The sequence below is a fragment of the Xenopus laevis genome, chromosome 6L (assembly GCF_017654675.1).
Source record: "Xenopus laevis strain J_2021 chromosome 6L, Xenopus_laevis_v10.1, whole genome shotgun sequence".
NCBI classification, from domain to species: Eukaryota; Metazoa; Chordata; class Amphibia; order Anura; family Pipidae; genus Xenopus; species Xenopus laevis.
Genome location: NC_054381.1, coordinates 97,775,955 through 97,802,352, shown reverse-complemented (window position 1 = coordinate 97,802,352; position 26,398 = coordinate 97,775,955). Strand labels below are relative to the sequence as shown.

At 38.7% G+C, this 26,398-nt stretch overlaps 2 protein-coding genes across 4 annotated transcripts in view; one reads left to right on the top strand and one right to left on the bottom strand.

The window, feature by feature from the left end:
- Positions 1-10,865, top strand: part of dtnbp1.L (dystrobrevin binding protein 1 L homeolog) — a 65,294-nt gene extending 54,429 nt beyond the window's left edge. The window contains exons 8-10 of one of the 2 annotated variants that reach the window (XM_018266544.2): positions 2,358-2,513; positions 5,950-6,093; positions 9,933-10,865. In XM_018266544.2, the coding sequence (XP_018122033.1) occupies positions 2,358-2,513; positions 5,950-6,093; positions 9,933-10,186 (554 nt within the window). In that variant the 3' untranslated portion in view covers positions 10,187-10,865. 2 annotated transcript variants of the gene reach the window in all.
- An 8,372-nt stretch (positions 10,866-19,237) lies between these two features.
- jarid2.L (jumonji and AT-rich interaction domain containing 2 L homeolog) overlaps positions 19,238-26,398 on the bottom strand; it is a 142,020-nt gene continuing 134,859 nt past the window's right edge. For both annotated transcript variants that reach the window (XM_018267806.2, XM_018267807.2), the window contains exons 17-19: positions 25,460-25,640; positions 24,862-24,969; positions 19,238-23,560 (exon numbers count right to left, since the gene is read on the bottom strand). In XM_018267806.2, coding sequence (XP_018123295.1) covers positions 23,387-23,560; positions 24,862-24,969; positions 25,460-25,640 — 463 coding nt within the window. In that variant the 3' untranslated portion in view covers positions 19,238-23,386. The remainder of the gene's footprint in view (positions 23,561-24,861; positions 24,970-25,459; positions 25,641-26,398) is intronic.

The following is a 26,398-nucleotide window of genomic DNA, read 5'->3' as shown; positions in this document are numbered from 1 at the left end:
ACTTTACCTGAATGTGCTTGTGCTCTAAAATGCTTTACACCGAGCAGCACTCCGCAGCCACATGTATTTCACATTTAGTATTTTGCCTCTATTAATGGGGCTCTGATTGTCACTGATTTGTCATTTTGTTGTATTTTCTCTATGCCAGTATAGTAGGTCTCTTTTCCCAGGAATACATTTACTACTGAACAACAGCATTTTCATTGCAGTTCTCCTGCTGTAGGCATATATCCCTAATGGTATGGTTGCTGAGAAGCACAGTTTTTATGCCAGTCCAAGCACATAGTCTAGCTGCTTTTAAGTTTTAAGTCTCTCCCCCGCCCACATTGTTTCTGGGGTTGTGATAACAGCAGTGCTGATTCACAGTCACAAAAAGCCTATAAATCAATTACTCTGTGCTAGGGTGGGAGGCTCTTGGCATTGCTATGCTGTTTCAGCGTGGGAGGGTTTTATGTGGGTGAAGTTGAAGCAGTTCTGCTCTTTCATGTTGCTGATAATAGAGGATGAGCATGTAATAAGAATGACCTTAAACTTCACACACGCCACTCTGTAGGAGTACTGCTCTGCTCTTACAAGAGACTTCAGGCAGAAATGATACAAAAACTTTAGTATTGTGAACTTTTTATTTTTACAGTTATATAGTGGATTTTCTTTAAAAACAATCAGCAGCATGTTCTACTGCATTCTCCAGAAGGCTAGAGAATGGTATTTGCTACAGAGGGAAATCAAGAGAGAGTACCCTGGCCAAAGTCTTAAGTAAATCACATCCATTGCCATCTCAGAATCAAGGTCCCTGCTCACCTTCTCATAAAAAGAAATTGTTAGAACTGAATCCACATCAGGTGAAAGAAAAAAAAAATCTGTAAATACTGATTTATAAATTCAACTGCAAAAAACTAAACTCCCCCCCCCTTGCTCTATGACCAACTGCATAAAGCAAGTTCCCAGAATACCCCCCCATCTCATGTATATAGAGCAGCACTCTTGGTAGTTGGATGGGAAGGTGTAAGGTAACCTATAGCAGGTGGTTTTCAGTTAGAAAATGGTAGGGATGTTTTCATTCCACTGTATAATGGCTTCTTTCTGTGAAAATAAAATATTATCTTAAAGAGGTGGTTCATCTTTCAGTTAACCTTTAGTATGTTATAGAAAGCCAATTATAAGCAACTTTCCAATTGGTCTTCATAATTTATTTATTTATTATTTTAGTTTCGTTATTAATGATTTGACTTTTACTTCTGACTCCAAAAATGCTCAGTAAAGGCAGTAGCTGAAAGGTAGATTTGTTTCCCACGATAAAATTGCACAACGGCGTGCAATAAATCTCCCAAAAATGCATCTACATTGGAAATAACTGAAATTGCTGGCTGTAAAAACCAATGCATCGCTTCCTTCTTCCTAAGTTGTCTCGGGGTGAAACTTTGAACAACTTAACAATATGTAGGTTTAACCGCTGGAGTTATTTCCAATGGAGAATTGCGCTCACATTTTTATCATGGGTTGACAAATCTCCCAGTCAGCCATTGCCCTAAGGCAACAAATGTTTTGTTATTGCTGTTTGCTACTTTTTATTATTCATCTTTCTATTCAGGCCTCTCTCCTATTCATATTCCAGTCTCAAATCAGTGCATGGTAGCTAGGATCATTTGAACCCTAGCAACCAGACTGATGAAATCGCAAACTGGAGAACTGCTGAATAAAAAGCTAAATAACTCAAGAACTACAAATACAATCGTCTCAAAATATCACTCTCTACATCATTCTAAAAGTTAACTCAAAGGTGATCAACCTCTTTAATATACCTTTGATCCTCCTTTCCGAACCTTTCGTTTCCAAAAGTGCGAACCAATGAGCCAGATTTCCCCAACCTGTAATCAATGTTTCATGCATGTTAGAGTTGTAGCTAAGCAACATCTGGGTACCCAAGCTTGTAAGAGAGCAACACATGGGGCCAAGGTGCCTTATATAGGCTGGTGGAGATGGGTTTATTTTTATACTATAACCCTCATTCCCCATGGAATCTGGAGAGGGAATAATTTAATCTCACGCTCCTATCTGGTGTAATGAGTTAAAATGAGGTCTATATAATGAACTCCTTCCATCTAAATTTAATGTAAGAAACTCATTACCCAGTGAGGAATTAACCGAGGGCCAATGCAGGAATAATTAACTTTCCTCTTGTCTGCAGACAAGTGTAACATTCTGTTTAATATAAACTAATATAAAACGTTTTTCTATGTAGACATCAAAAAAAAAAACATTTTCCTAAAGCTTAAACCTTAGACATGCATTTTGTATTGTATATTCTCGTAATATTCTTATATTATTCATCAAAAGCTTTTGGTTTTGTCTTGTAGCTGAGCTGGATGCAGAGCATACTCAGAGGGTGTTGGATATGGAGCATGCCCAGCAGATGAAGCTGAAAGAGAGACAGAAGTTCTTTGAAGAAGCTTTCCAACAAGATATGGAGCAGTATCTTTCTTCTGGCTATTTGCAGATATCGGAAAGAAGAGGCAAGTCCTGCAAATAAGCTGAGCAGATGTTTCCTTCATGCTGCATCTACAAGTATATTGTGACTAGGGTAGATTTATAACCATTGATTTTTTGGGGGGGTTTTTACGAGCGGGAATGACAGTTACTGCTTGTAATAAAAAAAAAGAATGAGCAGCTGTCAATTACTAATTATTTTCTGTTACTACCAATTTGTAATAATGTGAAAAATTATCTTTCTGGTTCAATAAAAGTCACCAATAGAAGAGCATAATGTAACATTAAACACAGTGCGTGTTCTGATCATTAGAAGAGTTCAGTGCATCAACTAAATTGCCCGGGCTAACATTTTACGACATTTAAAAAAAAAAAAAAAAAAAAAAAAATATATATATATATATATATATATATATATATATATATATATAGATACAGTTAGGAGCACTCACGGGTGTAGTAATAAAGAAGTATCTTTTATTGGAGTGTTACAAACTACCCCACATCAAAGCGTTTCGGTTCTCTCTGAACCGTCGTCAGGATGCACCAAGTAGTCATCACATGATACATAAATACAAAAATCCACCAATCAGTGTAAAGTATTAATTAAATATTCATGACAGTGAACATGTTCATCATTTAAATGTTAGCAACAGCTACAATACTGATTAGAAAAATTAAGAATCCAAATGTGTATTAAAAATCGTATATAAAAATGTGTAAAAATGTTAACCACATTATTAAAAAACAGTATAAAGTGCATAGTTGTAAACCATCAAAATGTTTTAAACATACAAAAGTTTGTGCAAATGACAAATCTAACAAACTGGGTTATCATAGATGCCATTCTAATACAGCTCCAGACAGGAAATATTTTAGAGGTTAGATAGCCAAACATGACAACATTTAATTGCAGATAATTGCTGTGTTTAAAACACCGCCTCCCCAATAGTGGAAGGTTCTATTGAAATATGGATCTATCCAAGTCCATGTATATATCAAGCATAGGTCCCAATGTACCATATGTCAAAGTACTTGGACACTCTCATCCCTTTGTTGCATCTACATGTCGCAATGAATCTGTCACATAGTACCTTTCACATGTGTTCATGCTACCTATACGTTCCCGAAAATCTTTATTGTCTAGGAGCAATATTAGTCCATTATTTTAATAATTGCTTAACTTGCAATTATTAAAATAATGGACTATTTTACACACCCTCCTCGTGGGACTTTGTACATAACCACATTCTTTATACATAACCTGCATTAAATGGGTCCCATGTCAGATTTCTGTTCAATAGATTCTAAAATAATGTTATTCCGAGCAGCTGTGCATGGCATGATGCTTTCAGTGGCAGTACAGGATCAAAGCAGATATATTTTTGTTCACTTTCGAAACTCCTTTAGAATTCCCCCCCCCCCCGAGAAGGGTCCAAGTCAGAAAACACTGCTATCAGTTAATATTATGAGTAATAAAGGAATGTTTTAAATGAATATTTTTCATGAAAGAAGCACCGTAATATTAGTGCCCAAAAGCTCGTTTCCATTGGAGATGTAAAAGTGACTGAAATTCATTTTAAAAAAATGTTTCTGTTTACATGGGAAAGAGAGAGTTTAGGAGAGACATGGGAATTGAATTCCTCCAGGCCTAAAAGAAAACTTCTTGTGCCTTGTGACTGAGATTAGAATCTGTTTTTCACAGAGAAGGAATAAAGTAGTCTCTGTATGATCAGAGATCATCATCCCTAGGCTTCTTTCTGTAAAGCTGCATTGTGAGCCGTTAAGAGAAAACATAACTTGTTTGTGACATCAGCTTACATCTATTTATGTTCAGAAAATGATTTGGCAATGGGTCATTCTAGAGTTTTTATCTGTTTGAATATTAGTCTTATTAATATGGATTAGCTTCCATATCAGTTGCTCTGACAACCATAATGCAACATTGTCCTTCATACAGGGCTGTAGTTTTATCTTATAGGCACTCGAGAGCTGCACCCAATAAAGATGATACCCTAGATACAGACCCTCAAATGCCTATATGGTAAATACACCCCTGCCTCCATATGCCACATACAGTAGTTCTGAATATTCATGGAAAGCTTGGTTGGCGTTACCCCATACTAAGTTTTAAACCAGGCATCAAGCAGGATGCAGCTACGACTGACTGGCAGGAGTAAGAGAATTGGTCGAACTGTTCTTTAGAGGACATGGGTACAGTCCTTGTACAGATCATTGTAGTAGAGTGGAGAGCCAACCCAACTCACAGGGAGTATATGTAGATTCTGGCAAATGCCAGAGGGGCTGCTGTAAGATGCCATAGTCGGTCACTATTTAGTGGGCCTGTGGGGGGTGAGCTGTTAGTGCCTAAATTTACTTAAAGTGCCACGGCCTATTTTAAAGGAGAAGTAAAGTTTAACTAAGTAAGTAAGCTAGAAATGTTGTACATTATGTTTTGAGCTTCTGTACCAGCCCAAGGCAACCACAGCCCTTTAGCAGTAAAAATCTGTACCTCCAAAGATGTCCCAGTAGCTCCCCGTCTTCTTTTCTGCTGATTCACTGCACATGCTCTGTGCTACTGTCACTTACTGAGCTTAGGGACCCACTCACAATATACAGTACACATAGAATAGAAATGTCACAATATAAGGCTGATTAGTAATTAATACAGATAATTACTACGTGGCAGCACAGAAACCAGTGCAACAAACATCAGAATTTAATAATCAGTCCTGTAGCATCAGCTTATATTACAGACCAACCTCATTTTCTGCTTTGGGGTGACGACCCATAAGCTTAGCTTCTCAACATCTGCTCAGAGCCCACTGAGCATGTGAGTGTCACAAACACTTACCAAGATGGTGACCCCCTGTGACAAGTTTGAAGTCCTTGATCATTGCTGCTATTGACAATCTGAAACTGGTGCAATAAGTTCAGTATATAAAATATGGCATTTTTGGCCATATTCATTTTTAGGGTTTAGTTCTCCTTTAAACCTCAGCCCAGACCTGCTGATTCAAGTTTGATTTTTTTTTATATATTTATTTTATTTGGGAAAAAAAAAAGGCACATTGCTTAATACAGGAACAGCGGACAATGGACAATCCCCAGCCCGCTTAGGCATACTTAAATTTAAGTTCACCTCTTATTCCTGTGTAGCATGTAAAGACTTTGTTTTTACAAACATAAACAGTGAACAATCATGTTCAATAATCTGGAAAAAAAATTACAAAATAAACCAAACGTTAAGAAAGGAGAGGGGGGAGGAAAATTATAGGGGGAATAAAAAACAAGATCAAGTTTGATTTTTAAAGGAATTTTGGTCCACTTTTAAAGTTCTGAAATTCTCAAACAGCAAAATTAGGGTGTAGAAAAAGACATATATGTGTGCTGTATTTTTGGCTTCTAACTCCTGAGTTATACTTGCATTCAGTTAAGTGTGGCTTGCATTTCTAATTACAGAGCCCATTGGAAGTATGTCGTCCATGGAAGTCAATGTGGACATGCTGGAGCAGATGGACCTGATGGACATGTCTGACCAAGAAGCTCTTGATGTTTTCTTGAATTCCGGAGCGGAAGAGAACAGTGTTCTTTCTCCTATGATCGGTACTGTTGGCTTAAATTCTGTCACGTTATACCTTATACCTTTAGGAACAAATAGGTCCAGTGCTTTATGTTTAAACAACATTCATTTTGGGGGGATTCATAATTCTGGAGACCAAACTCAAGCTATAACAGTGGTCTAAGATATTTCATAATATACTGACGAGATGTGAATACAATTTTCATCATTCAAAGTTTTGCATTTTCATTTACAGTCCTTACAGGGGCAATATACTCCCTTGTTCAACATTAGTTCAATAAACAGGGCTGAATGTACTTTTTTCAAACAAAAAAAAAATCTGTGTTCTTTTAATTTTTTAAGATAAACAGACTGAAGCTCCTCTATGTTTGGTCCTTGCAAGGCAGATAATTAGATTTCTAGAGCACAGGTAATCCCCTTGCAAAATAGAATCTCACCAACAAAACAGTCACAACAAAGGGGGAGGGGTTGTGTATATATGTATATATATTAGTTTCTAATTATCTACTTTACAATGTAACCAATCCAAAACATAAAGTAGCTTTCGTTTTAGCTCAAAAAGTAACAAAAAACATATTTGGTGTGATTAAAACAATAGGCAAAAGAATGTTCGGCACAGGTACGATTCATTAAACCTATCTTAAACAAGGGGGAATACTGACATTTTAATGTAACTAATCTTAATACACTAAACTAGGGTTGTAGAAGTGTTTTCTTTAAGGGAATTTCAAATCATTTTTGTATATAATGTATCATGCACACCATTGGCCGTCATTTAATGTATTTACTTTAAGTATTAAAAGGAAATAATAAAACTTGCGTATTTCTGTATTGATTATCACATATTCTGTTAAAGTACTTAATCATGTATACAATTGGTTATATTTTACCTTCTTGCACACTTGCTGATCACATGTCCATTTAAAATGCCAGATAAATTCAAAAGGGATCCATCGTTAATTAGAAAAAAGTCTTATTTTAATCACTGTGAATAAATATGTTGTTTTACCACATTAATGTTTCTATCTAATTAATTGAAAGTTAAAAATAATAAATTCACTAGCTCCCGTGTGTTCATTACATGTGGGCTCTTCTGTAACATGTGGAGGTGCCTGAACATTCTGTGTGATCTCCCACTACTCCCACTCCCAAGGAGCTGTTTCTACAGGTAATTTAAATATTTAAAAAGAGTTTTCAGGTGTTTTCTTGCTCCTGATTTCATGCAGGCCGCAAAATGCCCTTATCTGACTTCTCTGCTGATGTACTGGTACTTAAAGAGTTAATTCAGTTCTGCAGAAGTAAGAACAGTTAGCACTGATTCCAAGCTAACTCTTAGGGCCCTTACTCACGGGCATTTGAAGTTGTGCTCCCCTGCGTTCCATTTTCACGTGTTCAGCCGCAGGGGAGCACATTCTTTTCAATGGGGCTGTACTCGCACAGACGCATGTAAGAGCCGAACACAGGTTGGGACACAGCATGTTGCAATTTACCTGCGGTCGTCGTTTACATGCGTCTGTGGCAGTACAGCCTCATTGAAAAGAATTCAGCGCATCTACTCCTGCGCTCCCCTGCGGCTGAACACATAAAAAAAGAACGCAAGGGAGCGCAGCCTGACCAGCCATCTTTCCTGAAAGTTGCCTGGTCAGTGGGGCCTTTTTATAGAATTCATTAAAAGTCCCAGCTCTCATAATATAGGGTATTATTGTTCTTCGGGATTTTTCTTTCTACATTTAGACAGAGATAATACAAGTCATGTTTCATAGTTCACAGTGGAATTGTGTACATATAGCAGCTAACGATCTAATATATTAGATTTTTTTACTGTGGTTAGAATAGTTGTTCTAGTTGCTGAAATATAAATCCCTAATTATTTTGATCTATGGAGTTAATGATTGCACTCTTTCTATACACAGCATTATTCCTACCCTCCCTTGTCTGCCTCCCAGTGTTTGTTTTGTTTTTTATATCTGCTTTCAATACAAATAAAGAACAAATAAAAGAACGCTTGGATACGTCAAATGTTTCCCATCTGAGATCTTACACTCTGAAATGTGGCAACCCTACTGCTATGAGAACCCGCAGTGTACATTGTGTAGGACTAGTAGTTGGTTTGAGGCGACCCACAGCGTGTGCCATTGCCCTAAGGGATTAACGTGACATTAATCTTAACTTCTGTGAGGTTTGTGAGGTTTTTTCTACCTCAAATAAACTCACAATTTCAACAATCTCGAATGTTTGCTAATTTATGGAAAAATCTGACTGTGAAAAACTCAATTGCATGCAATTGTGAAAAATGTATAGCGTTTATAGGCTAAAAAACTAAAATGGTTAAAGGGAGTTGCCTCACGGGGAAATTTCGGGCTACTTCGGAAAACGAATCTAATTAGCCCTGGCTTTTTTTTTCATTTTAGCCAGCGCAGAGTGAGGGAAGGCATTTGGGGAGATTGGTTGCCGCAAAAACGAGGCGATTAGTCGCCAGGCGACCAAATCTCCCCAAAATGCCCAGTGTGGCCTGACCCTTAAGGAACAGTCACACCAAAGAAAAATGATAGCTCCTTTAAATGAGATATGCAAACACTGCTGCTGGTTTGTATGCACTTTCTATTGTAAAATGCCACTATAATTTTCCCTTTGTTAAACAAGAAAAATGGCAAAAGTGACGCACCCCCTTCCCCCCTCCATATGTTTTGTCTGATCCGTAATCTGATGTGACACTTGGCTGCATCTGTCCTATGGGCCTGTCTGCTCAGCTGGACAAACTCATGTGGCTGCTACAAATTGTGTTACATGACTATACTGACACTTGGGGGGGGGGGGATTCCAGTGATCCAAGGAAAGATCTGGATGGAACATAAGAGAAAAATAAGGAAACATCTATCACTCGTGGATTAGGAAATACTGTTGTCCCAGATTTACACTTCTGCACATTATATTTATTAATATTAAGAGTTAACGGTATGGGCATCATTTGGTTTATACAGCGGGGATAGACTACCAGTGACTCTCCAATTGCTGCTTTTGGCAACAGACAGGGAGTTGCAGTTCAGCATCTGTGTGTTGGACCTAGGGTTGCCTTCTTTGTGAGCCATGTAATATCCAGATGATGACAGCAGCAATGTGAGGTGGAAAGTATTAGTTTATCATTACACTGGCACATCTAGCTAATATTATATATTTCATCTATATTGGACAGCCAAGCCAATCCTGCACTTCCCCCTCCATCTCCAGTTTATTGGGGGGGGGGAGGTCAGCAGTAAAGACTGGATATATCACATTTGGGGTTGGCTTAAGCCGCTGATGTGACAACAGCTTTGCCAGCAAATATTATTTCATACAATTCAGAACTGGAGCGTGTCTACTGTTATTAATGGATTATTCACCAACCAGGCAAGCAATTGCTTTTTTTTTTCTACTAAATATAGAAACTTTAGCACACGCAGCTTTATTTTGTGTGTCAGTTTGTTAAAAGATGGCAATATTTAAGCTTTAAATTCCACAGCTATTAATATTATGCAAAGCACATGTAGTTTTTATCAAATAGAAACGAGGGCCACATTTGTATTTACAGCCTGGAAATTCTACTGTTACTTGGCCTGCTATGCAATTGTCATGCCATGTTTTGAAGCCGTCACAATTAACGAGTGTTTAAAACGTATTAGTCCAAAGGTTCCTTATGAGAAACGAAACGTTGGATAAATAAAATCTAGTTTTTCCTTTATCGCAGTGATTTTTGTTGTGTAATTCCTGTGTTTTGTGTACATTTGACTTATTTATGATATATATAAAGTGCTTAATTCTGGCACTGAGTTAAGCAATGTAACTTTCTTACTTCTTCCTTTTGTCTTTTTTATGTTGACTGTAGAGCCGGAGTTTGATTGCCGCAATGAGATTACTCTGCAGGTTCCCAGCCAGGCTGAACTGAGACACAAACTCTCTTCTCTCTCTTCTACATGCACCGACTCTGCCAGCCCAGAGAACAGCGAGGATGGGGGAGAATCACCAGTTGTCCAATCAGATGATGATGATGTTCTGGCAGACTCTGTTCTTACTGGCCTAGATGCCATTGCAAACACAACTTCTGACGTCAGTGATGAAAGTGATACTCGCACAGCATGAGCACCGCCATCTTTCTCTCCCTTGTTGCTTTTTGACTCTAAATGAATGAACCAAAAGCTAATGTTTTCTTGTAAACCTTAACCTTCAAAGTGTCCGATGGCACTGGAGACTCTTCCCAGGTGTTTTAGGATGGACGTTCCTTGTTTTTATTCCATGCAGTTCTGTACAGACATAGAGGGGAAATAAATTACCAGTAGTACCTTCCTACCAGTGGTGTGACAATATTGATCTGAGTGTCCAGAAAGCCGTATTTTTCCTGTACTCTGTTCCCGACTGATTGGAGAAAGTCCCCGGCACTTCCCACGTTGGCTGTGGTTCTGTGGCATTATGAGGAGAGCTCGATGTTCCTCCTGTCTAAACAGGTTTTTCAATCATTATTTACCATTGAACAAATCCCCACAAATAATTTTGATATATTATGGTGGACTTACATATGAGGTTCTGTTGGAACCTTCTACATATGACTGTAACGATCTACATTTGCTGTTGTAGTACTTTGGAAAATTAATATCAACACTTAATCAGTTCTGAAGACATTTTTAAACCACGGTATAAAACCAGGCTTGTGATTTGAAGATTTATTGAGCCTTTAATAACGAGCCTGTATTGAATAATATATAGAAATGGAAAGAGAAAAGAGAGTTTCTTACCATTAAATACAAACAACCTTTACCGTAAACAGTGCTTCTTACTTTATTTGTGTATGACTTTGTCCTATGTTAAAGGTGTATTGTGTGAAAGAAATCTTAGCTCTTGTCACTGTGCAGTGTCCAGGAAACTCCCACTGCCTAATAATAAATGGTGAGAGGAATGTACAGGCAGTCATGTGGGACAATTTTCTGTTATGGGCGATAGGGGTCTGCAGTTAAAACAGCTCATCCAAAAGCAGCGCTGAGTAAGGAGGAGTGTGGAATGGTACTCAGTAGGTTGTTTTTTACTGGTCTTGTGCAGGTAGAAAAATAAAAGCCAAATCCTTATACAAGTATCTTTATGCTCCAACAGGTTTGTGTCTTTCTTTCTTCATAAACTATTTTGGATTCTAGGAAGAAGGAGGAGCTTTGGGGTTGTTTGATGGGACAGCCTGTGGTCCTTCTGTGCAGGAATGGCACAAAAAATCCCTGTGGGAAAAGCTCTGCAAAGCAGAAGATCAGAGGAGTGCAAAATAGTGTTACTATTATTCATTCATTCTGGGCTGTGAGCCATTTTTCTTCAGATTTGTGTCCTTACAGGGGTTGGCCAGGGGCATAATGTATAGAGGGAGCAAACCCTGTGGCAGCTGCAAAAAGATGGCTGGGTGCTAATAGAGACTAAAGTTTCCTTCCGATATATATGGCTTCACATATTTTCCTCAAAGTGTCCCAAAAAAAGATCAAACATCAAAATGCTCCTCTGCAGTTTCTCACTTTTTACTCAGGTCAAATATTTCAAGGGATCAACTGTATTTATAAGATGTAAAAGAAAAAGCAGGTTCTTTGAACAATTCAAAAGTAGACACAACACATCTCTGCTTGAGGAGAAACACAGCCTATTTACCCCAAAATTGAACAAACACTAACAGGGCCACAATCAATAGCTGCTGTTCAGTGTTTTATTAAAAGGTTTTAATACCCTTTAACATGGTACAAATAAAGCCTTAGGCGTTTCATACCTACATGGAGCCCTTAATTATAGGCTATGATTAAGTGTCACATGTAGGCACGAAATGCATTCTTGTTTAGGGCAGAGACGCACGCAAAGATTCGGGGAGATTGTCGCCCAGAGACAAATTGCATCTTCAGGCGACTAATTTCCCCGAACTGCCTTCCCGCAGGCAAGAATCTAAATCGCCAGCGGGATGGCACTCAAAGCGATTCGTTTTCCGAAGATGCCTCACAAGGAAACTTCGGGCGACTTTGTTAAACAAAGCGTTCCGAGTGCCATCCTGCCAGCGAGAAGCATACAGAGTGATTCTAGCCGCGGGAAGGCTTTTCTGGGAGATTAGTCACCGAAACAGAGAGGCGATTTGTCGACTAAATCTCCCAGAATCTTCGCATGTCTTTGCCCTAAAGGGTGTTGGAACTTTGAGCAGCAGCTATTGACTGTGGCCCTGTTTGTATTGGTCTATTTACCCAAGAATTGTACTGTAGATTTATTTGTTGATACAAAGCTGAGAATGAAAACCGAGCCTGTTTCTTAGATTCAGTCCTACCTGATTCTGGTTAATCCAGCGGAAGGTGCAAAAACCCATCTGAAACTATCTCTAGTTCATTTCGGGGGGGGGGGGGGGATTTCCCAAGTCCAATCAGACCAGACCCAGGATAAATAGTGAACTGAGTGCTGATCTCCGTAATCTTTTCTCACTGGATTGAAAATGGCATTTTCTTACAACCAATGTATCTGCCAGTGAAACAGATTCAGGGAGGGCATTCCACTGTAAAAATAAAATAACTTTTTGCACCTAAGGGTTAAACTACACAAGAGATTTTGTAGGACGGTGATCGACAAAACACTTCCTACAAGTTGGATGTAGCCACATGGGGCACAATATAATGGAATCTGATGTGTAAACTACATGGGAAATGTTCCATCTTAATGCATCTATATCCAACAGTCAATGTATTTCAATGAGGAAAAAAAATGTCAAAACACCATCAGTTTTGATCTTGTCGTATGAAGACCCTGCATGCAGCGTTCCCATTGGACAGGCCTTGTCACATGGTAAATGTTCTTCCCACTTATAGGATGCAGTCTGTTGATCTGACGCCAACCTACAAAATGTCCCGTGGAGTTTGGCCCTAATGTCCACACAAAAATGTAACTCACTTCTGTCTGCACTGCTTGTTCTGACTACTGGTGACTTGCTTTTCTGTAGGCCAAATATCTAGTGCTTAGCTGAACCGAAACTGAACCTGTGAATCTATAGCACCTATAGGACAAGTCCATGATGGCCATCGCTGCTACTAATGGTAAAGTGCATACAGCCAGCACAGAAAACACCGCCGTTGTTCTGTTGAGAAAGCTGCATTGTGAGTAATAATCAGAGGGCGTTTGTTTCCAAAGTTAGCACTAAACAGAGCACTGCTTCAGTGAAGAAACCCCTAACAGTTTGGATTCAGTTCATATAAGGAATAAGGAATACCCACCAGTGTGTTGGGGGAATTAGCTCAAGGGCCATTCTGCATCACTGAGACCGGAAGGAATGTGAAAATCTAAATGTGAATTCACTTATTCTTCTCTTCCCAGTTAAGCATTATAAAGCAGAACACAGATAACTAGGCTATTCCTCCAACATCCTATAGAATGGAGTGACCTAAATTGGTTAGGAAAAATGTATAACACACAGTTTTCCTTGAACAAACAATAGCAGTAACACAAACTGAGAGAGAGGCTTCATTACTCAGGTTCTAATTCCTGATATCTAGGAACAGCACTGTGCCATATTGGTAGGTGAGAAGATATAGGTATGGGAACGCTCATCTGGAAACCCGTTATCCAGAATGTTCTGAATAATGGGAAGTCAGTCTCCCATAGACTCCCATTTTAATCAAATAATTCCAATTTTACAATTTCTCTGTAATAATAAAACAGTCTCTTGTGTTTGATCCCAACTAAGATATAATTTTCCTTATTAGAGGAAAAACAATCCTATTGGGTTTATTTCTAAAACTAAATGTATGGAGATCCAAATTAAGAAAAGATCCCTTATCTGGGAAACCCCAGGTCCCGAGTATTCAGGTCCCATAGCTGTACTGAAATCCATAAAAGAGAACTTCAATTGGCCTTTTTAAAGCAAACACAATTTTGGTTACTATGGGAAAATGTTACTTGAAGAATTCTGGTCAGTCTTGGTGTGCGGAATGTGGTGGAGAGAGTAGACAGATTATTGATAGGGGCTGGGGAACAACCAGATACATATTGGTACCAATGACAGAATAGGCTGGGGTGCTTAAAAATAGTGATGGGCGAATTTGGGCCCATCTCCGAAAAATTCGCTTATTTCCTGCAAAATTCGCAAAATGGCAAAAAATTCCCGGAAATGGCGCCGGCGTCCCGTTCCTGACACCGGCGTCCCGTTCCTGACACCGGCGTCCCGTTCCTGACACCGGCGTCCCGTTCCTGACACCGGCGTCCCGTTCCTGACACCGGCGTCCATTTTCTCAGCGGTTTCGCAAATTTAGCCGCCGGCGGCGAATCGCTGGAATTCTCCGCAAATTCGTGCCTTGCGAATAAATTTGCCCATCATTCCTTAAAAATGATCTTGGTAAAAAAAAAAAAAAAGTAAAAGAGAGTATTGCGTGTATTAAACAAACAGATTTATTTTCGGCCATAGCAGAACATGAAAGCTAATGAATATCTTGTTTTATTTCAGGGAATAGAGACTGTGAAATTGGGGAAAAGAAAAGGAGATGTTAACAGACTTATCTAAACAAGAAATGAAGTGGACTTTACTCTAAATGAAGTCAAACCATTGGGTTTGAATAAGGAATGTGAAGTGAAAACATTCATAGACCAGCGTGGAAATTATGCGATATAAGTTATTGATATTATGATAAGGTTGATAGCCAGTGTTATTAGTATTCATGAATTCATTTATATCTTCTTTTATTAAAAATTCTGGAGATTAATGTAGGTGCATATGGGTGGAGCATATGTGGAGTTTTGTTTTGATTTAGAGTGGGGAGAGACAAGATTGTTTATTAGTTAGAACCATTCCATCAAACAGTATATTATATAATAGATTCATAGAATATAAAGGACTAGAGTGGACGTATGTATATACACAGAATGTTTGTTTATATGGATGGACGTGATTCTATGGTGAACAAATACTTACAAAGAATGGATATGTTTCATTATATAATATTTCATCTTTATTTCTTTTTTTTTGTTTTGTTTACTTTTGCATCCTTCTCTTAGGAAGTAGATACGTTATTTTGTATGCGTTACAGGATATATTCTTTATAGTTTTTCCCACATGTATATAGTTACGGGGGTGTCTCACTTATTTACTTTACATATTTATATGCTTTTCACATACAGTATATTCATATATTTACATGTGTTTCACATACATATTGTGTATTCAGTATGATATTTATATATTTATACATGTTTTCACTGAATGGTATGGAATTTATGATTGGACCATTTTTGGGTTATTTTATAGAGGTTTTCTGATTCATAAATTGTAATCAGAGGTATTTCTATATTGGGTTACAGTTAGTATACTTTTAAGATGACACTGAGTGGGATTTGGATATTCATAGCACACTATTTAAGGGGTTTACCACGTGTTACTAGTTTAGCTCTGAAGAAGTGCCATTGTTTGTCGGCACAAAACACGTAAGCTGATCTAACATTGCCACTGAATCACATTGTTTGCTATAATAAAGCCGTTTTTTGATGAAGATTTTCTGTCTCTGAAATTGCTCCGGCTGAGTGCCCATGCGCTGAACTAATTTTATGCTGTGCTTCAGATCATCCCATTGATTTTTGATGATATTGAAGTCGGGGGAATGTGACAGCCATTCCAGAATATTGTACTTCTCCCTCTGCATAAATAAATGCCTTTGTCGATTTTGAAGTGTGTTTAGGGTTATTGTCTTGTTGGAATATCCAACCCCTGCGTAACTTCAACTTTGTGACTGATGCTTGAACATTATCCTGAAGAATTTGTTGATATTGGGTTGAATTCACCGACCTCAACTTTAACAAGGGCCCCAGTCCCTGCACTAGCCACACAGCCCCACAGCATGATGGAACCTCAACCAAACTTGACTGTTGGTAGCAGGTGTTCTTCTTGTTATTTGTTATGACCAAATAACAATCTTTGTCTCATCAGTTCAAAGCACTTTGTTCCAAAATGACTGTGGCTTGTCTAAATGAGCTCATACAACCAATGTCGGACTGGCCCACCGGGATACCAGGAAAAGTCCCAGTGGGCCCAGGTGTCAGTGGGCCCTCATGCTGCAAAACATTTGGCCTATTTCATGGCCATTCCCTATTTCTATGAGAACAAAGAGGCTAAATAGATGGAATAATAGATTATAGTATGTAAAGAAAAGAGACTAGAATAATAGAGGTTAAGTGAAAAGAGGAAGAATAATAGTACTGAGAGTGGGCCCCTGTTGTCCCAGTCCGACACTGCATACAACAAGCGAGACTGTTTGTGGCGTGAGTGCAGAAAGGGCTTCTTTCTCATCACCCTGCCATACAGATGTTCTTTGTGCAAATTGTGCTTAACTGTAAAACAATGTACAGATACACCATCTGCAGTTAGATGTTCTTGCAGGTGATCTTTGGGTTGTCTGTAACCATTCTCACAATCCTCCGCATTTGCCGCTCCTGTATTTTTCTTGGCCTCCCAGACCTGGGTTTTACAGCAACTGTGCCTGTAGCCTTCCATTTCCTGATTACATTCCTTACAGTTGAAACTGACAGTTTAAACCTCTGAGATACCTTTTTGTAGCCTTCCCTCTAAACCATGATACTGAACAATCTTTGTTTTCAGATCTTTTGAGAGTTGCTTTGAGGATCCCATGCGGTCACTCTTCAGAGGAGAGTCAAACATAAGCACAACTTACAATTGGCCACCTTAAATACCTTTTCTTCTGATTGGACACACCTGCCTATGAAGTTCAAGTCTTAACGAGCTAATCCAACCAATTTGGTGTTGCCAGTAATCAGTATTGAGCAGTTACATGCATTCAAATTAGTGAAATTACAAGGGTACCCAAATTTTTGCACAGCCAGTTTTTCACATTTGATTTAATTTCATACAACTGAATACTGCTTCACTAAAAATCTTTGTTCAGAAAACACCCTGGGATGTTCCTGGGAAATGAAAGACATACCACTGTTATTTTTGTTGTTGAAAGTGGAGTAAATAATTATGCAGGCTGAGAGGGGTTCCCAAACTTTTTCATATGACTGTATATGGCAACGAGGGTTATTTATATAAACAGTAGAAAAACTGGTAGCTTGTCTGGCAAAATGGGAGCAATTAAGTTAAAAGCATTGGATAAGAAATATGGCTGAATGAGTGATATGACTGCCCATTAACTATAGCAAGTTATTCCTTGTTTCAAAAATAGAAAAGGAGTCTGTAATAAGTCTGTATATTAAAGGACGCATAAACCCTACATTTTCCTACCATGTATATCAGTTGGGCACTTCTCTCCCACCCCAGCCACATAATTTGTACTACATATGTTCCCTCTGTTCACCAGCACCGTTATATTTCTCTAAAAACAAATAGCAGCTTTCACCCAGTGGCAATTTTCCCTCCTACACATGATCAGTAACATCTAAGAATGCAGGATTGCACAGGCACAACTTGCTTTTATAAAAAGGTCTGCTTGAACCAAGCACTGTAATGGTTAAGCTGAGCTCTGGAGAGGAGCTTAAGAAAAAAATAAAAGCAGACAGCTAGAGCAGAGTTTCTATGGGAACCAGCAATGCCATCTCTTCACTGGCTGCTAGATTGGATAGTGTGTTTAGAATTGAGCATGCTCAGTAGCAAGGGCGAGTGGGTTAGAGGAGAAGAAGGAATCCTAAGTGATGAAGTGGATGCTGCAGCCTTACTATCAACCTTTGAACAACTGAATTGGCAGGTATTTAATGATTTCAAAGAGGCTGTTCATTGATTACATTTTATTGTGGGGGGGTTTACATTTTAAGCCTGATTTGTAACCCAGTAAAAAGAAAGAAGTTGTGGATGAGATGGCTAAATGTTGAACTTTTCACAAAATTCTATTGCAGCAGGCAAGTTTATTGTTGACCACAGAGCTTCACGTGCAAGCAAAGAGCAAAAGGTCAGGCCGTGCTTTGTCGCCAGGCGACAAATCTCCTCTTCTTCACGGCAACTAATCTCCCTGATCTGCCTTCCGCCGGCTAAAATGTAAATCGCCAGGGGGCAGGCACACGGAGCACTTTGTTTTCCGAAGTCACCCGAAGTTTCTTCGTGAGGGAATTACGGGTGACTTCAAGAAAACGAAGAGTTCCGTGTGCCTGCCCCCAGCGATTTACATTTTAGCCGGCAGAAGGCAGATCGGGAAGATTAGTCGCCGCAAAGAAGAGATTTGTCGCCTGACGACTAATCTTCCTGAATCTGCCCATGTGGCCAGACCCTTAAGATGGCCATACACGGAGAGATCTGCCCGTTTGACGATGTCGCGAAACGTGCGGATCTCTCAATATGCCCACCTTGAGGGCCCAACGATCGGATCCAAACGAATGGGAACGGGGGTCAGATCGCGGGACCGCATCAACGAACAGATGCGGCCACAATCCGACGGGATTTTTTGTCCCATCCGATCGAGATCTGCCCGACTTTCGGCCAGATCTCGATCGGGGAAGCCTGTCGGGGGGGGGCCCATACACGGGCCAATAAGCTGCCGACTCGGTCTGTCGGCAGCTTTTATCGGCCCGTGTATGGCCACCTTTAGTCATGTGAGTTAACGCTCTGAATTTTTTGTTCATCAATGCAATTTTAGCTTCAAGAAAGCGTTGGATGCCTTTTCAGAGAAACTAAAAAGTAACTAATTATTTAGTAGGTTTCTCTTAGACAAAAAGGTTAAACTTTATGGATGGGCCTTTTTTCAACCTCAAACTATGCTATGTATATTTTTATCTGTAATTTTTTAACTGAATGTGCACTTATGGAGTCAGTGGGGGGAATATTTAGGCTCCCCATATATTAATCCCTTCAAACCACCATTCTACACTCAGAATGAGACCACATAGAATTTTTACATACAAAATGTCAGCAAGGACTGAAACATACTGCACATTTGCACCAGTTATGTGAGATCTGTTGGTATGAACTACTTTGAACATCTTAAGGTGGCTATAGATACTACAATTACAGTCTTTCCTGGAAAAGATCTTTCCAGGAAAAATCATTTGTTTCGTCTCCCACCACACACACACACACAGAATATTGTAAGAAAATTAGTTTTGCACGATATTATCAGTCTATAATACTGATAATAGGAGTCGCGGGTTCCCTTTTAATAAAGGAGTGCCCCCTTGGAGAGCGGCCATGAAAAAACCAAGCAAGACTGTTGAGCATTCAGACTTACATTTTTTTTATTGGTTGAATAGTAAGAGACTTCTGATTGTCCAAACAACATTTGTTTTGCAACTGAAATGAACAATCACGCATTACATTGAATTGAAACAATATGGATAACCGACAGAGAATTTCAAACTTCTCATTGGTTAAAAATAACCATGACTTGCTAAAAAGTAAATTAATAAAGGGTGAAATGGAGTGTGGTGACTGGTTAAGCAGATTAAGGAATTCCAAGGTAGAAGCTATGTTAGCGGTCTGGTAAGGTTTGTAACATACAGGGAGGTTAGCTGCTTCTACTGGCTAGAAATAGTATTGTCTGTGGGGTACAACTGACTGATTACTCCACATTGAATCTCTTTCCAGCCATCTACCTGCTGCCAATCCACTTGTATGACACAGGCCAAAAATGCTTGACACACAGAGCTGGAAATGTTATGGTGCCACCAAATCTAGAACTTTGTTAACACAGGGATTTCATATTGACTCTTAAATCTGGATTAAATAGTTCTTAAATAATTATAGGAGAAGCCTGGGAGAATATATCCATTTCAACTGTTGATGTGACAAAGTTAAACTGTATGTGAAGTGAGGCATTAAAGGAAACATACACACCCAAAATAATTTAGGATTAAATACTGTTTGTACTAAAAGGTGAAGGTGAAAATGATGTAAACAGAGCATAACAAAGACAAAAATGATCCCTGATCATACACTTTCCAAGCATGTATCATATCGACATAGACACATATGTATTACTCACTGGATATAATATGCCTACATATTCACATTCTGAAAAGCAGTGGTGCATTACACAAGAGCAAAGGGACCTTGCATGAAGCCTAGATCATTCCTTCCTACAAATGAAAAGCGGAGTGTAGTTACACAACAGGAGCAGCCCCCCACTTGGAGCCAACTTATGAAACCAGAGAAAATGGAAATGATTATAAATAAATAACACAGCTTAAATAATTGCAAACAGTGAGCACGTTTTGGAACATTTGCAACAAGTCACTCACTTAATTAAGCCAGGTTTCCTATTGATACCAGAGATTCACAACGTGTAACCAGAGTAATAGTTATGGCTTTTATCTGTGCCAGTTATAAGATGGACAGTGGTAGCAGTTATCTAAGGGGCATAGTGGCTGAAATAGAACATATTACAATTATAATTTATGTCTATCAGCCTTTTCAAGAAGCAAAATTGCCCCATCTATTTCGCACAAACCTGCCATAACCACAACAACTCTACGACTTTTACACTAAACTGCACGCAAATGTATTCCAGATTCATTCCCTGATGGAATAGTTCTTGTAATTTGACATGATCATTGCTGTCTTCTCTTCATACTCCTTTGTACATGCCATAACATATAGCACTTTACTGGCAAATATGCAAGCCGGAAGGAAGCACAGGCTTGGCCAAAAGTAGGCCAGGGAAATGAAGGCTGTACATTAGCACCATGAGACTCCTGGGAGCGGTTTCTCATATTGTCAAGTTCAACTGCATTTTGTAACCCAATTAGATGGCTACAAAAGCATTATTATAGAATAGAGCACCAATAGTTACAAATGCCTCTCTGGAGGACTGGGGAATTAAAGCATTAAAGCATTTTACTATCCATTTTGTTTTTGGACCTTGTCCTGCATTTTACTCACATCCCTCTCAATTTTATTGTATTGCTTCCCTTATTTCTCTATCAATGCACTTATTCTCTCCACGAATGCCCTGAGACAAAAGTGCAAGTATGTTTTTGAATGTGTCTTTGCACCAGTCTCTGTCCATACTTACTACCAAATGCTCAAGAGCCTGGGAAATATTAAAGCAGTAAGTGCAGAGATTGGATAAGCCTGTCTTCCAATATAGGAATGCATTAATGATTCTTATTGTTGCAGCCCTTAGAGGCATATGTCTAGAGCCCATTCCTAGGTCCATCAAGGGCACTTTCTAGATTGAAGTTAAGTGGCGTCTCAGAGAACTGCTGCAGGAGATGTTTTGGAAAAGCCTCATTTAAAGTGATATCTTGCTTTACGAACCAAAAGTATTACGTTGGCTGTGGAATTTAGTCTACGGCAGTTCACCAGTAGTCGTGTATTTTATTTTCAGAAAGAAAAACTGTTCAGCCATGGTAGCTGCAAAACAAAAACTAAAAGTCAGAATTCCAAAAAGATTGTTTTTATTTATTATTAAACCTTGATGTACAAACCGGAAAAGTAAACAGAACTGTCAATAAACAACATGGAATCTCTCAAAAGGAAAAGAGAGCAGTGCTAATAAATTAAATGGCAACCTGTAAGCCGTAGTCATCGAATATACTGTCAAGAGGGAGAAATGTACACAGCAAGGCCATAAAAAACTGGACAACCACATCAGAAACATGACTCGTGTGTAATTGTTAAATATTAAAAAAAAGAGGGAAAAAGTAAAACAAAAACAGATCAGTCTTCCGCAACAACAGCCAACAAACTGTATTAAAGATTCTCCCGCAATAATTACCACTGGCAAGTTCAGTGCAATATGGGCAACTACAGGTTGGTTTCTTACTTTTCTTTCTATTGTGAAACTGAGCAAATTTGCGAAAATTATTTTTGTTTTCTAAATCTCGTATGTCCCACAAACAAGCAGAACAAGGGGGCAGACGATACTCCATTATGAATCGTTATACGTTGTTCAGTGATGTAAGCAGCACTTATATATATGTTACAAGAAGAACCCTGTAAGCATCCAAACCATCCGATGAAGAAACTGAAATGTAAGGCTTTTTCTTCATCTTGTCTTCTCACCGTCCCCTATCCACCCCAGTCCCCAAAAGAAGGCTCAAGTATTTAAAACAATTTACAGGCATATATACAAACAAACAGGGGTCTTGATTAGATTTTTTTTGTTTTGTTTTCTTTTGTTTTTTTTTTCTTCTTTTCTCTTCCAAAAATGCAGAACACAAAAAAAAGAAAAAGAAGGGGGAAAGAAATTCAGGAAAATGAATTTTCACATTCACAACAAGGAAACAAAATTCCGACCTAGTGGCTCTATAATGGTGTTCACTGAAGCAATTCCATCTCTGCAGCAGCAAAGATATACATTGCTAGTATCTACAACAGAGAGGGCGTTTTTTTTTTTTTTTACAACAAAAATATATATATATTTATATTAATGCTGATTGTGTGATGTGTTGAGACAGCAGTGGAATGAAAATGGAATGTTAGAGAGATTGCACATCTATGACAAGAAGCACTTCTGGCTTCAACCACTTTATATATATATATTTTAAATTCCTTTCTATCCTTTTCTTTTTCAAAAGGATGCTATTGAAGTTTTTTCTTTCTTTCTTCTTTTTGATAAAGTAGCCAACAGCACCAAAAATAACAGAATGGATTCCTTATGAAATCAGGCACAGTTTATACTCCCACCCCACCTTTACATGACTTGTACCAGGCAGGCAGAGCTTAAGTCCAATGGTAATATCCTACTTCTCCTTTAACAGATGCATAGAGATGTGCTGGTAAAAGAAACTTTCTCAGATCTCAGCATTTTTGCCTCTAGTTATTCAAAAAGTCCATCTTCAGCTGCCACACCATCCATAGATTTTTTTGTTTGTTTTTGAATATATATTCTAATTCCCAATTAAAAAAAAATACAAAACTCATCTTGCACATGACAGAATGAAACACAGCCAAGTAAAAGCAGGTACGTTCAAGTTTTGACTTCTTTCCTTCTAGAAAAAACTGCTCCCTTGACTGGATAAAGTAATACAAAAAACACGTCAAACTTCAACTTATCAAAAATGGTTTAAAAAGCCTTTTTATTACAAGCTTCATTCTAAAGAAAGGCTTTTTTTTTTACTGTACAGTCCCTAGGGCAGCTTAAAAAATAGAGCGCCCCCTCAGACTGCCATAAAACAGCAACTATTCTGCAGCTTTAGAATTCCAACTGCAATTATCAATACAAAACCCAAAAAATGGGGAGGGGGAAGAAAAAAAAATCAACAATTTAATGCTAAAACAAAGATACTTGTCTAAAACCAGAAGAAAAAAAAATCTTCTTAGAGCTAGTGCAAAGACAGCCTGTATTCTACAGCAAGTACTCCAAACTAGGGTATAGTTTCAAAAAAAATATATATATTCAGGATTTGAGAAATGAGTTGGCATCTTCAGGATGAAGCACTTTTGGACAAAGTAGATGACGAGACTCTGGATGATGGCATTTCAAGTGTGGCTCGCTTTCTTGGTCCTCTTTTTGGTGTACAATTCATCGGGCAGTTCTCATTGCTGTTTTTAAAAGAGGCTTTCCCACAGATCTGATTGACTAGACTTTTAATCTGCTCCTAAACAAAAAAAGAAGAAGACATTGCTCAGTATTGGGAGGGCTTTTTATCATTACCATACAGAAGAGCCAGTAAATAGAACCTGCAGAAGGTTGTAATCTCCTCATGCGGCCATTTAATTCACTAAAAAAGTGCAAGAGGGGTAGATAATGATACTTAGTGCCTGTGACTGGTATTCACCTATACAATATCAGAAGTATTTTCTACTTGTATGGGCAATGGTACACTGGAAGTTTAACTCTCCTTACTTGTAGCACTGATCAAAACCACTAAGGGGGTTATTTACGAAAATTGGTTGGGCTTTTTGGGGCTTTTTTAATCATTATACTCTGATGCTGCAAAAAGTCAGAATCCTAAAATTCGGCATCTCAAACTTTGGGGGTCGGGGTCATGTAAAAGTCAATAGCAGATGTCCCTACAGCAATTTGAAGATAGTGGTCTGCGCTGGGTTCAGCCAGATAATATAAAAAATTCTGGGTAATAACCCGAAAAAAATCAAACTATTCAGGATAAAAGTCTAAAAAAAAGATCATGATAGTTGAGGTGTGTTGAGCTGGAGACATTTTTCCTTTGTGTGGTGCTTCCTTCATGGATTGATGAACACATGCTAAAGGTACTATCAAAATGGAGAGAATGCCTTTTGAGCCAGAATTTAGTGAACTCAGTAATGTTTGAATTATCAGTAAATACTGGTGCATTTTTGTAACCTTTTACGGCAGCCTGCCATTATGGCACCTCTCTAAAACAGAAGCAAAGTCGGGCTTCTACACAAATATATAAAAGAGAGTAAGGTCTCTGATCGGCACCCTGGGATCAGTACCTTGGACAGAAACCATTAATATTGAAGTGTGAGAGAACCTCCTGCTGTGGTCACAGTATGACAGTAACTGTGTTTATTATAGAACCCCAGTGTTGACAGACACATTCTAATACATCAGATTACTAGGAGGATGTGAAAAGGTGCTACCCTGCAAGGGAACAGATTGACTTTCTGCCTACTGCCCATTTTATCCACCAGTAGCCGTGTAGGTTAGCCATGTAGGCAGGACACTTTGTATTTCCCTAGAGACGGGTTAGGATGGCCAGTGCACATGACATGAAACATCCCTTTTATTGCACATCTGTTCATACTGATCTGAAAGGACATCCCTACAGTGGTCTGTCAAAATGGTGGGTTAAGCAATTATGTCCTCAAAGACCTGCACTCCTATAAGGAGGTATGCACTCAAAATAAACTACAAATGAGAATTTCTAACAAAAGACCCAAAGCAAAATATATAATATACAGTATATCCTCTCACCTCATCATAACGATACATCAACTTCAATCCACGAGAGGATTTCTGTTTCTCCACATGTCGCAGTGCACACTCCAAGCAAAACACAACGTTCTCATTTTCCTGTACAACCTGAAAACATGGAATTTAAAATATTAACTCAATCGCTGAGTCTATAAATAGGTGAACATTGTTTCTATCCAGTACTGGTAAAATAAAAAATCTTCTCAGCGGCTGACCTATTTTTTTTTTAATTGATTTCATATTGTATTAGTATACAAGCTGTTTAAACAACAGGTTGGTGGGAGGTTTTGACCTCTGCCACCATGATATGCCCAATAAAGTGTGTTTGAGAGAGGCAATGTTTAACCAGGCCCTCGATTTCTATAAAATGAGGAACGGGCAAAGAAGGAAGTCTCCAGTCGCAGAGAAAGGGAGAAGAGGGCAGGTGTGTTACCTTGTAAGGTGGGGCGAAGGGAAGAAGCAGCCAAGCATATGGAAATCTGTGTAATCATATAATCATAACTGGCTTCTTAAATTGTTTGATGTATGATCAGAGATGCCATGTACTGAGATATAAAATTGCTGGTGCAGTTCCTGCTGCGACTAATCATTCACTCACCATAGACAGGTAACACAGGTGCTGGCAAATCTGACACCTTCTCTCTGAAGTCTCTAATTGCAGCCATTTTCGAGGCCTTTTCTTTCCGTCCAACGATGAGCTGATATCGTGACTGCCATAACGCGCTGAAGAGTGCAGACCCGCCTCAAACAGTTGCTGCCGCTGCCGTAGTTCTGTGTCCCTGTGCAACAACAAACTGAGTGAGAAACCGCGGGGGCCATCACTTCGCTCTCATTACAAAGTGCTCTCGTGCAGCTTTGTTACTAGGGCGATGTGATAATAACAAATACTTTACTTCACTTCTGCTGTTGGAAAAAAACATTTTATGTATTATTTTTCATTGGGAGAACAAAGAATGCACGAAAGAATGTGTGTTGGAATGGCAATATAACACGTTGGACTCATTTATGCAATGTTCATAGTTTTTATCACTTATATAGTTACGATCAATGCTCATCAACTGGCATCGCTTGGGAGAGACACTACATAGAAGATAGAAAAAAACATTATTATACAGGCAACCTCCTGCTAGTGAACGGGCAACCCAGACTGTGAGAAAGGCTCATCTTTCTCCTTTAAAAAAAAAAAGAAAAAAAAAAGGAAAAAAAAAAAGGCTGTTCTTGGTATTGGAAACAGCAAAGGGCATGTGTGTGACAAAAGAGACAACAGACCCAGCTGCTGCTGCACACCCGTTACCAAGGCATACTTTCATTAAAAAACAGTGAAAAAGAGAGTTCACAAAGTTCACCATAGGGGAACTCCCCAGCTCTCTATTCACAATATGTAGGGTTTTCAGGGGGAATATTAATCAAAGGGTAAAAAAAACTATTTTCACTCTTTGAAATATAAGCCATTAAAAATCCCATACAAGCGAATAGACAACAGTGAAATCTGTGGCACGCTCTGCTTTTTGATCCTTTTATAATTATGCTCCTTGTA